We start from the raw sequence: 18,349 nt of genomic DNA, 5'->3' as shown, positions 1-18,349 counted from the left end.
GCAGGAGGTGGAGCAGCAGCAAGAGGTGGAGAAGCAGCAGGAGGTGGAGAAGCAGCGGGAGGTGGAGAAGCAGCAGGAGGTGGAGAAGCAGCAGGAGGTGGAGAAGCAGCAAGAGGTGGAGAAGCAGCAGGAGGTGGAGCAGCAGGAGGTGGAGCAGCAGCAAGAGGTGGAGAAGCAGCAGGAGGTGGAGAAGCAGCGGGAGGTGGAGCAGCAGCAGGAGGTGGAGAAGCAGCAGGAGGTGGAGCAGCAGGAGGTGGAGCAGCAGGAGGTGGAGCAGCAGGGGGAGGTGGAGAAGCAGCAGGAGGTGGGGAAGCAGCAGGAGGTGGAGCAGCAGGAGGTGGAGCAGCAGCAAGAGGTGGAGAAGCAGCAGGAGGTGGGGAAGCAGCAGGAGGTGGAGAAGCAGCAGGAGGTGGAGAAGCAGCAAGAGGTGGAGAAGCAGCAGGAGGTGGGGAAGCAGCAGGAGGTGGAGCAGCAGGAGGTGGAGCAGCAGCAGGAGGTGGGGAAGCAGCAGGAGGTGGAGAAGCAGCAGGAGGTGGAGAAGCAGCAAGAGGTGGAGAAGCAGCAGGAGGTGGAGCAGCAGGAGGTGGAGCAGCAGCAAGAGGTGGAGAAGCAGCAGGAGGTGGAGAAGCAGCGGGAGGTGGAGCAGCAGCAGGAGGTGGAGAAGCAGCAGGAGGTGGAGCAGCAGGAGGTGGAGCAGCAGGAGGTGGAGCAGCAGGGGGAGGTGGAGAAGCAGCAGGAGGTGGGGAAGCAGCAGGAGGTGGAGAAGCAGCAGGAGGTGGAGAAGCAGCAGGAGGTGGAGCAGCAGCAAGAGGTGGAGAAGCAGCAGGAGGTGGAGAAGCAGCGGGAGGTGGAGAAGCAGCAGGAGGTGGAGCAGCAGCAAGAGGTGGAGCAGCAGCAAGAGGTGGAGAAGCAGCAGGAGGTGGAGAAGCAGCAGGAGGTGGAGAAGCAGCAGGAGGTGGAGAAGCAGCAGGAGGTGGAGAAGCAGCAGGAGGTGGAGCAGCAGCAGGAGGTGGAGAAGCAGCAAGAGGTGGAGAAGCAGCAGGAGGTGGAGCAGCAGGAGGTGGAGCAGCAGCAGGAGGTGGAGAAGCAGCAGGAGGTGGAGAAGCAGCGGGAGGTGGAGCAGCAGCAGGAGGTGGAGAAGCAGCAGGAGGTGGAGCAGCAGGAGGTGGAGCAGCAGCAAGAGGTGGAGAAGCAGCAGGAGGTGGAGCAGCAGGAGGTGGAGCAGCAGCAGGAGGTGGAGAAGCAGCAGGAGGTGGAGAAGCAGCGGGAGGTGGAGCAGCAGCAGGAGGTGGAGAAGCAGCAGGAGGTGGAGCAGCAGGAGGTGGAGCAGCAGCAAGAGGTGGAGAAGCAGCGGGAGGTGGAGCAGCAGCAGGAGGTGGAGCAGCAGCAGGAGGTGGAGCAGCAGGAGGTGGAGCAGCACGACGCGTCTCCGATATGTCGGAGTGGAACTGAGGCGCTCGGGTTTCAGCGTCAGACTCTGGTACCTGAAGTCTGGGAACTTTTGGGCCAGATTGACGACCTCCAGGTGGAGACTGGCAGGATCCTGCAGACGGAGGATCTCAGCCAGACTGCAGAGCATCTCAGAGAGCCTCAGCGTTTCACCGCAGCCCTGAAACACCAACAATCCTACTGAAAAACTGAGATACTGATGAAGGTCCTCAGTCATTCCAGATAAAATCAATCTGCTGGACTTTGTTTCCAAGTTTGAAGACGTTTCTTTAATTCAAAATGTCAGAAATAGCGTTTTATAGAGCGGACCAGAAACTCTGATTACAGGTTGAAGAATCCTGGACAGGTGAGGAAGAAGTACCTCCAGGTAGAAATCAGCAGTGGAAGCTTTGGACCAGAACCCGGCTCTGACAGAACCTCAGATGTTCTGATAGGAGCCTGAGGAGGATCATGATGATGAGAGGAAAGGCTCAGGTGTTCACATCTCACCTGCTCTTTAAAGAAGCTCTCCATCTTTTGGGCATCCTCCACCACGCGCTGAGACCCGGCCACCTGCTGCTGCCTGCTCTTCATCCTGGCTTTCATGGTCTTCGCCACGTACTGGACCACCACGTCCAGATGGAGGTCCTCTAGCAGAACCTGCAGAGATACGGACAGTCAGCAGCGCTGATGGCGGCGGCGGCGGCGGCGGCCTCTTACCTGTTTGCAGGCTGGCTTTAGGTCCGACAGCTGGTCCAGCTGCTGGATCAGGAAGTTCAGCAGCGGGTCGATGACAGATGAGGAACCGTCCATCCAGGAAGACGTCCACAGTTTACTTAGATGGACCTACACGACATTTGGAAGAACAAGATATGTGGTCTGCTGATTGAACTGGACCTGAGGAGGATCTGATGGTTCTGAGGAGGATCTGATGGTTCTGAGGAGGATCTGATGGTTCTGAGGAGGATCTGATGGTTCTGAGGAGGATCTGATGGTTCTGAGGAGGATCTAATGGTTCTGAGGAGGATCTGATGGTTCTGAGGAGGATCTAATGGTTCTGAGGAGGATCTGATGGTTCTGAGGAGGATCTAATGGTTCTGAGGAGGATCTGATGGTTCTGAGGAGGATCTAATGGTTCTGAGGAGGATCTGATGGTTCTGAGGAGGATCTAATGGTTCTGAGGAGGATCTGATGGTTCTGAGGAGGATCTGATGGTTCTGAGGAGGATCTGATGGTTCTGAGGAGGATCTGATGGTTCTGAGGAGGATCTGATGGTTCTGAGGAGGATCTAATGGTTCTGAGGAGGATCTGATGGTTCTGAGGAGGATCTGATGGTTCTGAGGAGGATCTGATGGTTCTGAGGAGGATCCGATGGTTCTGAGGAGGATCTAATGGTTCTGAGGAGGATCTGATGGTTCTGAGGAGGATCTGATGGTTCTGAGGAGGATCTGATGGTTCTGAGGAGGATCCGATGGTTCTGAGGAGGATCTAATGGTTCTGAGGAGGATCTGATGGTTCTGAGGAGGATCTGATGGTTCTGAGGAGGATCTGATGGTTCTGAGGAGGATCTAATGGTTCTGAGGAGGATCTGATGGTTCTGAGGAGGATCTGATGGTTCTGAGGAGGATCTGATGGTTCTGAGGAGGATCTGATGGTTCTGAGGAGGATCTGATGGTTCTGAGGAGGATCTGATGGTTCTGAGGAGGATCTGATGGTTCTGAGGAGGATCTGATGGTTCTGAGGAGGATCTGATGGTTCTGAGGAGGATCTAATGGTTCTGAGGAAGATCTAATGGTTCTGCTGGGTTTGGAAGGAAGGAACATGGAACCAGGATGGATTCTTAGAATCGGACAAACGGATTCTCAGGGAGTGTGGCGATGATCCCTGTCATTCGCTCTAGATGCTCTGTTTCTGTGATGGGGCTGAGTACCTGGGTTGCCATGGCGATAGTGCATTCACCTTAATGGGTTGATGGAGAGGCCAGATGAAGCAGCGGTAGCCAGCGGCCCTGATAGCAGCCAGGTCCTCCAGGCAGCGCCGGCGCTGCTCCTCAGACACCCCCCCACTCAGACCCGTCACGTAATCTCTGAGGAAAGGAAAGGCCCGCTGAACTGAAGCAGTTCCCAGAATGCTTTGGGGCAGAAAATCACCAGGTGAACTCACCTGAGCTGCTGCTCACAGACCAGCTGAGCCTTCATCACTGTGTGCAGGTTACTGGGAGCAGCTTTCAGCAGCTCGTCCACGCACTTCCTGTAGCTGAAAGACACACGCAGCCGTCAGCAGCCGCCTGAGGCCATAAGACGCAGAAAAAACAAAACAAAAGAGGCACAACAAAGAAATAAAAACATTTTCTTTCTTTTTATCGACAATCTTTAGTTTTTATTTCATCTTTCCTGAAGTCACTCACATGATCAGCAGAACTGATGAGAAACAAAAGCTATAAAAAGATTCTTCTCTACAGGAGCAGGAACTATAGGAACTATAGGAACTACAGGAACTATAGGAACTATAGGAACTACAGGAACTACAGGAACTATAGAAACAGGAACTATAGGAACTATAGGAACTACAGGAACTACAGGAACTATAGAAACAGGAACTATAGGAACTATAGGAACTACAGGAACTATAGGAACTATAGGAACTACAGGAACTATAGAAACAGGAACTATAGGAACTATAGGAACTACAGGAACTATAGGAACTATAGGAACTACAGGAACTATAGAAACAGGAACTATAGGAACTATAGGAGCAGGAACTACAGGAACTATAGGAACTACAGGAACTATAGAAACTGGAACTATAGGAACTATAGGAGCAGGAACTATAGGAACTAAAGGAACTATAGAATCAGGAACTATAGGAACTACAGGAACTAAAGGAACTATAGAAACAGGAACTATCAGAACTATAGGAACTACAGGAACTATAGGAACTACAGGAACTATAGAAACAGGAACTATAGGAACTATAGGAACTACAGGAACTATAGGAACTATAGGAACTACAGGAACTATAGAAACAGGAACTATAGGAACTATAGGAGCAGGAACTACAGGAACTATAGGAACTACAGGAACTATAGAAACAGGAACTATAGGAACTATAGGAGCAGGAACTATAGGAACTAAAGGAACTATAGAATCAGGAACTATAGGAACTACAGGAACTAAAGGAACTATAGAAACAGGAACTATCGGAACTATAGGAACTACAGGAACTATAGGAACTACAGGAACTATAGAAACAGGAACTATAGGAATTATAGGAACTACAGGAACTATAGGAACTATAGGAACTACAGGAACTATAAAAACAGGAACTATAGGAACTATAGGAGCAGGAACTACAGGAACTATAGGAACTACAGGAACTATAGAAACAGGAACTATAGGAACTACAGGAACTATAGAAACAGGAACTATCGGAACTATAGGAACTACAGGAACTATAGGAACTACAGGAACTATAGAAACAGGAACTACAGGAACTATAGGAACTATAGAAACAGGATCTATAGGAACTATAGGAACTACAGGAACTACAGGAACTATAGAAACAGGAACTATCAGAACTATAGGAACTATAGGAACTAAAGGAACTATAGAATCAGGAACTATAGGAACTACAGGAACTAAAGGAACTATAGAAACAGGAACTATCGGAACTATAGGAACTACAGGAACTATAGGAACTACAGGAACTATAGAAACAGGAACTACAGGAACTATAGGAACTATAGAAACAGGATCTATAGGAACTATAGGAACTACAGGAACTATAGGAACTATAGGAACTACAGGAACTATAGGAACAGGAACTATAGGAACTATAGGAACTACAGGAACTACAGGAACTATAGAAACAGGAACTATAGGAACTATAGGAACTACAGGAACTATAGGAACTATAGGAACTACAGGAACTATAGAAACAGGAACTATAGGAACTATAGGAGCAGGAACTACAGGAACTATAGAAACTGGAACTATAGGAACTATAGGAGCAGGAACTATAGGAACTAAAGGAACCATAGAATCAGGAACTATAGGAACTACAGGAACTAAAGGAACTATAGAAACAGGAACTATCGGAACTATAGGAAATACAGGAACTATAGGAACTACAGGAACTATAGAAACAGGAACTATAGGAACTATAGGAACTACAGGAACTATAGGAACTATAGGAACTACAGGAACTATAGAAACAGGAACTATAGGAACTATAGGAGCAGGAACTACAGGAACTATAGGAACTACAGGAACTATAGAAACAGGAACTATAGGAACTATAGGAGCAGGAACTATAGGAACTAAAGGAACTATAGAATCAGGAACTATAGGAACTACAGGAACTAAAGGAACTATAGAAACAGGAACTATCGGAACTATAGGAACTACAGGAACTATAGGAACTACAGGAACTATAGAAACAGGAACTATAGGAATTATAGGAACTACAGGAACTATAGGAACTATAGGAACTACAGGAACTATAAAAACAGGAACTATAGGAACTATAGGAGCAGGAACTACAGGAACTATAGGAACTACAGGAACTATAGAAACAGGAACTATAGGAACTACAGGAACTATAGAAACAGGAACTATCGGAACTATAGGAACTACAGGAACTATAGGAACTACAGGAACTATAGAAACAGGAACTACAGGAACTATAGGAACTATAGAAACAGGATCTATAGGAACTATAGGAGCAGGAACTACAGGAACTATAGGAACTACAGGAACTATAGAAACAGGAACTATAGGAACTATAGGAGCAGGAACTATAGGAACTAAAGGAACTATAGAATCAGGAACTATAGGAACTACAGGAACTAAAGGAACTATAGAAACAGGAACTATCGGAACTATAGGAACTACAGGAACTATAGGAACTACAGGAACTATAGAAACAGGAACTATAGGAATTATAGGAACTACAGGAACTATAGGAACTATAGGAACTACAGGAACTATAAAAACAGGAACTATAGGAACTATAGGAGCAGGAACTACAGGAACTATAGGAACTACAGGAACTATAGAAACAGGAACTATAGGAACTACAGGAACTATAGAAACAGGAACTATCGGAACTATAGGAACTACAGGAACTATAGGAACTACAGGAACTATAGAAACAGGAACTACAGGAACTATAGGAACTATAGAAACAGGATCTATAGGAACTATAGGAACTATAGGAGCAGGAACTACAGGAACTATAAAAACAGGAACTATAGGAACTATAGGAGCAGGAACTACAGGAACTATAGGAACTACAGGAACTATAGAAACAGGAACTATAGGAACTACAGGAACTATAGAAACAGGAACTATCGGAACTATAGGAACTACAGGAACTATAGGAACTACAGGAACTATAGAAACAGGAACTACAGGAACTATAGGAACTATAGAAACAGGATCTATAGGAACTATAGGAACTACAGGAACTACAGGAACTATAGAAACAGGAACTATCAGAACTATAGGAACTATAGGAACTAAAGGAACTATAGAATCAGGAACTATAGGAACTACAGGAACTAAAGGAACTATAGAAACAGGAACTATCGGAACTATAGGAACTACAGGAACTATAGGAACTACAGGAACTATAGAAACAGGAACTACAGGAACTATAGGAACTATAGAAACAGGATCTATAGGAACTATAGGAACTACAGGAACTACAGGAACTATAGAAACAGGAACTATCGGAACTATAGGAACTATAGGAACTACAGGAACTATAGCATCAGGAACTATAGGAACTATAGGAACTACAGGAACTATAGAAACAGGAACTATCGGAACTATAGGAACTACAGTAACTATAGGAACTATAGGAACTACAGGAACTATAGAAACAGGAACTACAGGAACTATAGGAACTATAGAAACAGGATCTATAGGAACTATAGGAACTACAGGAACTACAGGAACTATAGAAACAGGAACTATCGGAACTATAGGAACTATAGGAACTACAGGAACTATAGCATCAGGAACTATAGGAACTATAGGAACTACAGGAACTATAGAAACAGGAACTATCGGAACTATAGGAACTACAGTAACTATAGGAACTATAGGAACTACAGGAACTATAGAAACAGGAACTACAGGAACTATAGGAATTATAGAAACAGGATCTATAGGAATGGGAACTACAGGGACATGAACTATAGGAACTAAAAGAACAGTACTAGAGGAACAGGAACTATAGGAACTAAAGGAACAGGAATTATAGGAACAGGAACTACAGGAACAGGAACTAGTGTCTTAATAAATCTTTTCACATTTAGCCTTGGTGGTTGATACAGGTCATGTTTACCTGCTGAGAAAGTTCTCCAGATGAACTGTGAGCCTCTGAGCCTTGTCCTGGCTGCTGATAGTGTAGCCTAACTCCGTCAGGGAGCTGTTGAACATCTGTGGAGACAAAGCCGTTGGGCATCTATGAAGGCGGGCGTCTTCATAGCCAGGGGGCGTCTATAGAACCAGCGGGCGTCTATAGAACCAGCGGGCGTCTATAGAGTCAGCGGGCGTCTATAGAACCAGCGGGCATCTATAGAACCAGCGGGCGTCTATAGAGCCAGCGGGCGTCTATAGAACCAGCGGGCGTCTATAGAGCCAGCGGGCGTCTATAGAGCCGGCGGGCGTCTATAGAGCCGGCGGGCGTCTATAGAGCCGGTGGGCGTCTATAGAACCGGCGGGCGTCTATAGAGCCAGCGGGCGTCTATAGAGCCGGCGGGCGTCTATAGAGCCGGCGGGCGTCTATAGAGCCGGCGGGCGTCTATAGAGCCGGCGGGCGTCTATAGAGCCGGTGGGCGTCTATAGAACCGGCGGGCGTCTATAGAGCCGGCGGGCGTCTATAGAGCCGGCGGGCATCTATAGAGCCGGCGGGCGTCTATAGAGCCGGCGGGCGTCTATAGAGCCGGCGGGCGTCTATAGAGCCAGCGGGCGTCTATAGAGCCGGCGGGCGTCTATAGAGCCGGCGGGCGTCTATAGAGCCGGCGGGCGTCTATAGAGCCGGCGGGCGTCTATAGAGCCGGCGGGCGTCTATAGAGCCAACGGGCGTCTATAGAGCCAGCGGGCGTCTATAGAGCCGGCGGGCGTCTATAGAGCCGGCGGGCGTCTATAGAACCGGCGGGCGTCTATAGAGCCGGCGGGCGTCTATAGAGCCGACGGGCGTCTATAGAGCCAGCGGGCGTCTATAGAGCCGGCGGGCGTCTATAGAACCGGCGGGCGTCTATAGAGCCGGCGGGCGTCTATAGAGCCGGCGGGCGTCTATAGAGCCGGCGGGCGTCTATAGAACCGGCGGGCGTCTATAGAGCCGGCGGGCGTCTATAGAGCCGGCGGGCGTCTATAGAGCCGGCGGGCGTCTATAGAGCCGGCGGGCGTCTATAGAACCAGCGGGCGTCCATTGAGCCAGCGGGCGTCTATAGAGCCGGCGGGCGTCTATAGAGCCGGCGGGCGTCTATAGAGCCGGCGGGCGTCTATAGAGCCGGCGGGCGTCCATTGAGCCAGCGGGCGTCTATAGAGCCGGCGGGCGTCCATTGAGCCAGCGGGCGTCTATAGAGCCGGCGGGCGTCCATTGAGCCAGCGGGCGTCTATAGAGCCGGCGGGCGTCCATTGAGCCAGGGGGCGTCCAGCGGGTGTTTCCCAGCTGTCCTCTGGACTCCTGCTCTCACCTGTATGATGTCGATGGCCAGCGGGCTGAAGTAATAACTGTCGATGAGTTCTGGGTGTTTGTCGCCCAGCCAGTTCTCCTCCTCCTTCTTCAGAAGCGTGTTGAGCCACAGCTGGATCTTCTCCTGAGGAAACATCTGTGTGAGCTGAAGGAGGTCATATGCTCCTCCAGGGTTAATCATCCACCAGTGAAGGCTTCACCTCTTTGTGGAGAAGGTATTGCTCCTCCAGAGCCCTCAGGTTGTCCTGCAGCAGCAGAGAACCCAAGCAGGGCGTCTTTATCTGCCCCTCCAGGTCTGGGTTTTTCAGTATCTCCCTGCAGGAGAACCAGAGGAGATCAGTGGCTGTTTCAGCCTCTCTGCAGCCCTTCATAGATCTTTCTCCCATAGAAGCCTCTCTGAACTAAACCTTCCTCCATGGAAAGGACTCCTGGCTCAGTGCCTGGTAGGATCAGACTTTACTGGAGTCATTATTTTAGAAAACTTTTTACTTTCTACTCGTTAGATTTAAAAAATAAACGTTTTGATCCTTTAAGTTAATTTTCTTTATAGTCTGTTGGTATTTAAATAAATTATTAGTTTCATCCAGACAATAAATGTCTTTTTGGTTGGACTGTAGAAAATGTTTAGAGACGTAACCTTTGGGGTCGGCTGGTTCAGCTGATGGAGGAACCCGGCAGGTCGTCTCTGTCCTGCAGCTCTACATGCATCCCTGCAGCTCTACATGCATCCCTGCAGCTCTACATGCATCCCTGCAGCTCTACATGCATCCCTGCAGCTCTACGTGCATCCCTGCAGCTCTACGTGCATCCCTGCAGCTCTACGTGCATCCCTGCAGCTCTACATGCATCCCTGCAGCTCTACATGGATCCCTGCAGCTCTACGTGCATCCCTGCATCTCTACGTGCATCCCTGCAGCTCTACATGCATCCCTGCAGCTCTACATGCATCCCTGCAGCTCTACATGCATCCCTGCAGCTCTACGTGCATCCCTGCAGCTCTACATACATCCCTGCAGCTCTACATGCATCCCTGCAGCTCTACGTGCATCCCTGCAGCTCTACATGCATCCCTGCAGCTCTACATGCATCCCTGCAGCTCTACGTGCATCCCTGCAGCTCTACATACATCCCTGCAGCTCTACATGCATCCCTGCAGCTCTACGTGCATCCCTGCAGCTCTACATGCATCCCTGCAGCTCTACGTGCATCCCTGCAGCTCTACGTGCATCCCTGCAGCTCTACATGCATCCCTGCAGCTCTACGTGCATCCCTGCAGCTCTACATGCATCCCTGCAGCCCTACATGCATCCCTGCAGCTCTACATGCATCCCTGCAGCTCTACATGCATCCCTGCAGCTCTACGTGCATCCCTGCAGCTCTACGTGCATCCCTGCAGCTCTACGTGCATCCCTGCAGCTCTACGTTCATCCCTGCAGCTCTACGTGCATCCCTGCAGCTCTACATGCATCCCTGCAGCTCTACATGCATCCCTGCAGCTCTACATGCATCCCTGCAGCTCTACATGCATCCCTGCAGCTCTACGTGCATCCCTGCAGCTCTACATGCATCCCTGCAGCTCTACATGGATCCCTGCAGCTCTACATGCATCCCTGCAGCTCTACATGGATCCCTGCAGCTCTACATGCATCCCTGCAGCTCTACATGCATCCCTGCAGCTCTACATGCATCCCTGCAGCTCTACGTGCATCCCTGCAGCTCTACATGCATCCCTGCAGCTCTACGTGCATCCCTGCAGCTCTACGTGCATCCCTGCAGCTCTACATGGATCCCTGCAGCTCTACATGCATCCCTGCAGCTCTACGTGCATCCCTGCAGCTCTACGTGCATCCCTGCAGCTCTACATGCATCCCTGCAGCTCTACATGGATCCCTGCAGCTCTACATGCATCCCTGCAGCTCTACATGCATCCCTGCAGCTCTACATGGATCCCTGCAGCTCTACATGCATCCCTGCAGCTCTACGTGCATCCCTGCAGCTCTACATGGATCCGTGCAGCTCTACATGCATCCCTGCAGCTCTACGTGCATCCCTGCAGCTCTACGTGCATCCCTGCAGCTCTACATGGATCCCTGCAGCTCTACATGCATCCCTGCAGCTCTACATGCATCCCTGCCGCTCTACGTGCATCCCTGCAGCTCTACGTGCATCCCTGCAGCTCTACGTGCATCCCTGCAGCTCTACGTGCATCCCTGCAGCTCTACGTGCATCCCTGCAGCTCTACGTGCATCCCTGCAGCTCTACGTGCATCCCTGCAGCTCTACGTGCATCCCTGCAGCTCTACGTGCATCCCTGCAGCTCTACATGGATCCCTGCAGCTCTACGTGCATCCCTGCAGCTCTACGTGCATCCCTGCAGCTCTACATGCATCCCTGCAGCTCTACATGCATCCCTGCAGCTCTACGTGCATCCCTGCAACTCTACATACATCCCTGCAGCTCTACATGCATCCCTGCAGCTCTACGTGCATCCCTGCAGCTCTACATGCATCCCTGCAGCTCTACATGCATCCCTGCAGCTCTACGTGCATCCCTGCAGCTCTACATACATCCCTGCAGCTCTACATGCATCCCTGCAGCTCTACGTGCATCCCTGCAGCTCTACCTGCATCCCTGCAGCTCTACATGCATCCCTGCAGCTCTACGTGCATCCCTGCAGCTCTACGTGCATCCCTGCAGCTCTACATGGATCCCTGCAGCTCTACATGCATCCCTGCAGCTCTACATGGATCCCTGCAGCTCTACGTGCATCCCTGCAGCTCTACATGCATCCCTGCAGCTCTACGTGCATCCCTGCAGCTCTACGTGCATCCCTGCAGCTCTACATGCATCCCTGCAGCTCTACATGCATCCCTGCAGCTCTACGTGCATCCCTGCAGCTCTACATACATCCCTGCAGCTCTACATGCATCCCTGCAGCTCTACGTGCATCCCTGCAGCTCTACATGCATCCCTGCAGCTCTACATGCATCCCTGCAGCTCTACATGCATCCCTGCAGCTCTACATGCATCCCTGCAGCTCTACGTGCATCCCTGCAGCTCTACATGCATCCCTGCAGCTCTACGTGCATCCCTGCAGCTCTACATACATCCCTGCAGCTCTACATGCATCCCTGCAGCTCTACGTGCATCCCTGCAGCTCTACGTGCATCCCTGCAGCTCTACGTGCATCCCTGCAGCTCTACATGGATCCCTGCAGCTCTACGTGCATCCCTGCAGCTCTACGTGCATCCCTGCAGCTCTACATGCATCCCTGCAGCTCTACATGCATCCCTGCAGCTCTACGTGCATCCCTGCAGCTCTACATGCATCCCTGCAGCTCTACGTGCATCCCTGCAGCTCTACATACATCCCTGCAGCTCTACATGCATCCCTGCAGCTCTACATGCATCCCTGCAGCTCTACATGCATCCCTGCAGCTCTACATGCATCCCTGCAGCTCTACATGCATCCCTGCAGCTCTACGTGCATCCCTGCAGCTCTACATGCATCCCTGCAGCTCTACATGCATCCCTGCAGCTCTACATGCATCCCTGCAGCTCTACGTGCATCCCTGCAGCTCTACATGCATCCCTGCAGCTCTACGTGCATCCCTGCAGCTCTACGTGCATCCCTGCAGCTCTACATGGATCCCTGCAGCTCTACATGCATCCCTGCAGCTCTACGTGCATCCCTGCAGCTCTACATGGATCCCTGCAGCTCTACATGCATCCCTGCAGCTCTACGTGCATCCCTGCAGCTCTACGTGCATCCCTGCAGCTCTACGTGCATCCCTGCAGCTCTACGTGCATCCCTGCAGCTCTACATGGATCCCTGCAGCTCTACGTGCATCCCTGCAGCTCTACGTGCATCCCTGCAGCTCTACGTGCATCCCTGCAGCTCTACATGCATCCTTGCAGCTCTACGTGCATCCCTGCAGCTCTACGTGCATCCCTGCAGCTCTACATACATCCCTGCAGCTCTACATGCATCCCTGCAGCTCTACGTGCATCCCTGCAGCTCTACATGCATCCTTGCAGCTCTACGTGCATCCCTGCAGCTCTACGTGCATCCCTGCAGCTCTACATTCATCCCTGCAGCTCTACATGCATCCCTGCAGCTCTACGTGCATCCCTGCAGCTCTACATGGATCCTTGCAGCTCTACGTGCATCCCTGCAGCTCTACGTGCATCCCTGCAGCTCTACATACATCCCTGCAGCTCTACATGCATCCCTGCAGCTCTACGTGCATCCCTGCAGCTCTACATGCATCCTTGCAGCTCTACGTGCATCCCTGCAGCTCTACGTGCATCCCTGCAGCTCTACATACATCCCTGCAGCTCTACATGCATCCCTGCAGCTCTACGTGCATCCCTGCAGCTCTACATGCATCCCTGCAGCTCTACATGCATCCCTGCAGCTCTACGTGCATCCCTGCAGCTCTACGTGCATCCCTGCAGCTCTACATGCATCCCTGCAGCTCTACATGCATCCCTGCAGCTCTACATGCATCCCTGCAGCTCTACGTGCATCCCTGCAGCTCTACGTGCATCCCTGAAGCTCTACATGCATCCCTGCAGCTCTACATGCATCCCTGCAGCTCTACATGCATCCCTGCAGCTCTACGTGCATCCCTGCAGCTCTACGTGCATCCCTGCAGCTCTACATGCATCCCTGCAGCTCTACATGCATCCCTGCAGCTCTACATGCATCCCTGCAGCTCTACGTGCATCCCTGCAGCTCTACATGCATCCCTGCAGCTCTACGTGCATCCCTGCAGCTCTACATACATCCCTGCAGCTCTACATGCATCCCTGCAGCTCTACATGCATCCCTGCAGCTCTACGTGCATCCCTGCAGCTCTACGTGCATCCCTGCAGCTCTACATGCATCCCTGCAGCTCTACATGCATCCCTGCAGCTCTACATGCATCCCTGCAGCTCTACATGCATCCCTGCAGCTCTACATGCATCCCTGCAGCTCTACATGCATCCCTGCAGCTCTACGTGCATCCCTGCAGCTCTACGTGCATCCCTGCAGCTCTACATGCATCCCTGCAGCTCTACATGCATCCCTGCAGCTGCATCAGCTGCTTGGATGTGGGTTTAACAGAGAAAGCCTTGTTGCTGCAGAGCGGGGGCCCTAAAGGGCCGGGGGGTGGGGGGACTGATTGTGGATTCTGGACATGAACTTTCTAGCAGAGCGCTTGCTGGTTTGGTCGTGTCGTGTTTTGGGATGCGGCCTTGAACTGTTTGGATCGTTCTCTGCATTTTAATGAGTTTAGGAAATGAAGCAACTGAATTTCTTCCCTATGAAGAGAAAAACATGGAGTCTGTGAAGCAGGAAGGCTGAAAGCAGAGAGAGGAATGACTCAGAGGAAAGAAAACAAAGCTGCACTGGATAGAGGACTGAATGCGCCTGTTATTAACCCAATGGGATCTTTCCCACTCAGAGCCGCAGCACATAGATCCTGTTTGTTTCTCAGAATCAGGTCTGACTGAGGAGCTTCTTCTGAAGCGTTCAGGACCATCAGCTGCCCGGACCGAGCGCCAGAACAGAGACCCAGTGGAGCAGCTGGGTCAGAACCAAGGCAGGGAGGCTGAGGGAGGACAACTAATAAACACAAATATAGTGAAGCTGAGAAACATTAAAGCAGAGGTAAAAACGAAGAAAGGCGTTTAGATCAACCTAGAAGACAAAGAAACAATCAGAGACACAGGAGGAACCGAACACCTGGAGAACATCAGCATGAAACCCTTCTTTTCTCAAAAAGGAAAACGTTTTTAACGGTTGTTCTGCCATCTGCTCTGCTTCTATGGAGCGAGCAGCTTTTTCAGAACAGGGTGGAGGCTGCATCATGGTGGGGGATGCTTCTTATTAAAGCACTACATGGAGGAGTGTCTAAAATCCTAATTTCAACCAGCAGAGGTCAGCACTGAGCACCTAAGAATATCAGACACATTCCTGATGTGGCGCCGGATGAAGCTCCGCCCCTTCGTTCCAGACATGGCTGCCGGCAGCAGAGACTCACTCAGGATAGTAGTGGTTGACCCAAAACAGGACGTAGCTGCAGTCGTCGATGTCCAGGCCGGCGGCCGTCAGCGCGGCCAGCCGGGCAGAGAAGGTCTGATGGTAGAGGGCGCCGTAGACGTTCAGGATGTCCATGGTCACAGGGTAACAGTCCTTCACCTTCCTGGCCACCATCAGGAGGTCCTCCTTCAGTCGCTTCCCCATACGGCACACCTGACAAGACCAGAGGAGGCGGAGTCAGAGAAGCTTCCTCCTGTGAGGGTTTAAGCCCCCAAGGCTTCAGCTGAGGCCCACTGAGCGGCTCAGTGACAGCGGCACCTGAACGCCTCGTGATGCATCGAAGGCTGCTGGTGATTGCCCTGACTGGTCACTTGGCTGGTTGCCTGACTGGTCGCCCAACTGATGCCCGACTGGTCTAATGACTGGTCCCTGACTGGTCGCCCCGACTGGTCGCCCTGACTGGTAGCCCAGTTGGTCGCCTGACTGGTCTGCTGACTGGTGACCGGTCAGGAGACCGGTCGGGCAATCAGTTGGGAGATCAGCCAGGCAACCAGTCAGGAGGAAGGTCCAATCACCAGCAGCCTTAAATGCATCATGAGGTGTTCAGGCGCCATCAGATCAGATCATGGCCATCTTGGTCAGGGGGGGTGAAAGTTTCAGTTCAGAGGTAGAAGCCAGTCAGGGCGACCAGCCGGGCGACCAGTCAGGACCAGTCAGGGCGACTGGTCTCCTGACTGGTCCCCGACTGGTTGCCTGACTTGTCGCCTGACTTGTGGCCTGGCTGGTCGCCCGACTGATTGCCCGACTGGTTGTGTGGCTGGTCGCCCTGACTGGCTTCTACCTCTGAACTGAAACTTTCACCCCCCTGACCAAGATGGCCATGATCTGACAGACTTCCTGTCCTCAACAAACTCCCTCAGTCATCAGACTAGTCGCCTGACTGGTCCCTGACTGGTTGCCTGACTGGTTGCCCGTCTGGTCGCCCAACTAATTGCCTGACTGGTCGCCCGGCTGGTCTCCTGACTTGTTGCGGTGGATCCGCCATGTTGGCAGGTCAGACTGGACGTGGTTTCAGAACCAGTGGTTCTGTTGGGACTTCCTGGAACGGGTCTAAGGCTGTAAAAGGCGGGTCTCTGGACAGCAGGGGGCGTTGCCGTGGTAGCGGAGCGTTCTCACCTGCCTCTTGACGTCAGAGGACAGCTGCTGGGTGCCTGCTGAGTCGCTCTCTGCAGCCTCTGACAGTCGGACCTCCACCATCTTCTGCAGCAGCTTGTGGTGAGAACTCAGCCACCTCTGAGGCCTCCAAACGGGGACCTTCTCCTTCGGACGCTCTCTCCAGCGCTGGTCCTGCTTCTCCTGCTGCTGGATGGAGTCCACGGCATTCCTCAGCACCTCCCCAGAGGGAGCTGAAGGGGAGAAGGTGTCATGGACAGCCATCCAGATCTGCACACTCAGAGATTCAAAGTCTTTCTGCAGCTGGTCTTCTTCCTCCTCACTGGGAGCGTCCTGGCTGAAGAGCTCCTCCTCCCTGAAGATCAGCCTCCTGGTGACCTCATCCAGCTGCTCCTCGTGTTGTTCCTCCTCCTGCTGCACACCGTCCAGCTGCTCCTCTGCAGAAGACACCACACAGAGAAAGAAGAAGCAGCTTCTCCACCTTTCATCAGCCGCTGGTTCAGCTCAATGAACCCTATTTAATCACTGGATCGCCTCTAGGCTGGGAAAACTGAAGTCACCAGCCGCCATCTTGGTACTCCCTACTCTCAGTTGTGGCATAAAAAAGCCGAAGTGTGCAGCAGCAGTTTTCTGGGTTATATACATGCATGCACAATCTGCATTAGCATCACCAGACATGCAACGCTGTAATTCAGCCTTGATATAAAATCTAGAAATCAAATATAATATGGAATTAGCATAAAAATGTCATTGTTTATATTAAATGTGCTGATGAATCATCAGAGAGTGAGTGAAATATTCTTAGTACCTGATTATAGTATTATTATTATCTATTAACACACTTTGTTAATAAAACATTTTTGCTGTGATTGATTTGTATAATATTTTATTGTCGGGATTCAGAACGTTATTGATTTATAAAAAGCGTTTCTTAATTGCTCAGCGTCTTGTCAGCTAGGACTAAACGGCTGGAATCTCTGAGGAGGGAGAAACGCAGGTTAGTGACCATGTAACTCTGACGAGGAACGATGACCTGCATGTGAGTCACTAACCTGGTTTTAAAGTTCAGTCTGAGTCCAGAGGAAAAAGTGGAATAATATTCCTCAGCATGCGGCGGGAGCCGCCTGGAGAGTTCCAGGAGCCAAGATGGCTGCAGAGCCGCCTGACGAGCCTAAGTATCCGGAAGGCGAATACAAAGCCGGTGTCAAAGAGGAAGCAGAGGTCCAGGACAGAAGATCAGAGATCAGAAAAGGGAACCGAAGGGAAATCCAAGCCGGGGTCCGGTGACAGATCCAAGTTCATTATAGACGGAATCCAGCAGGAAGAAGACGGGTCAGGCAAACAGATCAGAACGGGGCAGCCGGGCTCATGGGTCCGTCAGCAGAAACTAGTCAGGATCAGGTTATCAGTGTAACAAACTGGGTACGCTGGAGAACTCTCACCTACGGCTCCAATAATCTGGCCCTGATGGCTGGGAGCAAACAGTTTAAGTAAAAGCTGGAACATCTGATGAAAGGTAATGAACACCTGGAGGAGCGAGGCAGGTGGATGGAAGGAACTAATGAACACCTGGAGGAGCGAGGCAGGTGGATGGAAGGAACTAATGAACACCTGGAGGAGCGAGGCAGGTGGATGGAAGGAACTAATGAACACCTGGAGGAGCGAGGCAGGTGGATGGAAGGAACTAATGAACACCTGGAGGAGCGAGGCAGGTGGATGGAAGGAACTATTGAACACCTGGTGGAGCGAGGCAGGTGGATGGAAGGAACTAATGAACACCTGGTGGAGCGAGGCAGGTGGATGGAAGGAACTATTGAACACCTGGTGGAGCGAGGCAGGTTGATGGAAGGAACTATTGAACACCTGGTGGAGCGAGGCAGGTGGATGGAAGGAACTAATGAACACCTGGTGGAGCGAGGCAGGTGGATGGAAGGAACTAATGAACACCTGGTGGAGCGAGGCAGGTGGATGGAAGGAACTACTGTACACCTGGAGGAGCGAGGCAGGTGGATGGA

General features: G+C 51.5%; 1 protein-coding gene across 3 annotated transcripts in view; it reads right to left on the bottom strand.

Moving 5' to 3' along the window:
• Positions 1–18,349, bottom strand: part of tnfaip2a (tumor necrosis factor, alpha-induced protein 2a) — a 35,425-nt gene that overhangs the window by 10,380 nt on the left and 6,696 nt on the right. For 2 of the 3 annotated variants that reach the window (XM_038274629.1, XM_038274636.1), the window contains exons 3-12: positions 16,338–16,771; positions 15,163–15,374; positions 9,336–9,450; positions 9,137–9,259; positions 7,780–7,874; positions 3,592–3,684; positions 3,388–3,514; positions 2,149–2,274; positions 1,939–2,088; positions 1,485–1,609 (exon numbers count right to left, since the gene is read on the bottom strand). In XM_038274629.1, the coding sequence (XP_038130557.1) occupies positions 1,485–1,609; positions 1,939–2,088; positions 2,149–2,274; positions 3,388–3,514; positions 3,592–3,684; positions 7,780–7,874; positions 9,137–9,259; positions 9,336–9,450; positions 15,163–15,374; positions 16,338–16,771 (1,600 nt within the window). The remainder of the gene's footprint in view (positions 1–1,484; positions 1,610–1,938; positions 2,089–2,148; positions 2,275–3,387; positions 3,515–3,591; positions 3,685–7,779; positions 7,875–9,136; positions 9,260–9,335; positions 9,451–15,162; positions 15,375–16,337; positions 16,772–18,349) is intronic. The other variant, XM_038274642.1, reaches the window with a different exon arrangement.

Source organism: Cyprinodon tularosa, unplaced genomic scaffold, assembly GCF_016077235.1.
Source record: "Cyprinodon tularosa strain WSP-4 unplaced genomic scaffold, ASM1607723v1 ctg1204, whole genome shotgun sequence".
Classification (NCBI taxonomy): Eukaryota; Metazoa; Chordata; class Actinopteri; order Cyprinodontiformes; family Cyprinodontidae; genus Cyprinodon; species Cyprinodon tularosa.
The sequence above is the reverse complement of the archived record's forward strand: the minus strand, read 5'-3'. Positions and strand labels throughout refer to the sequence as shown.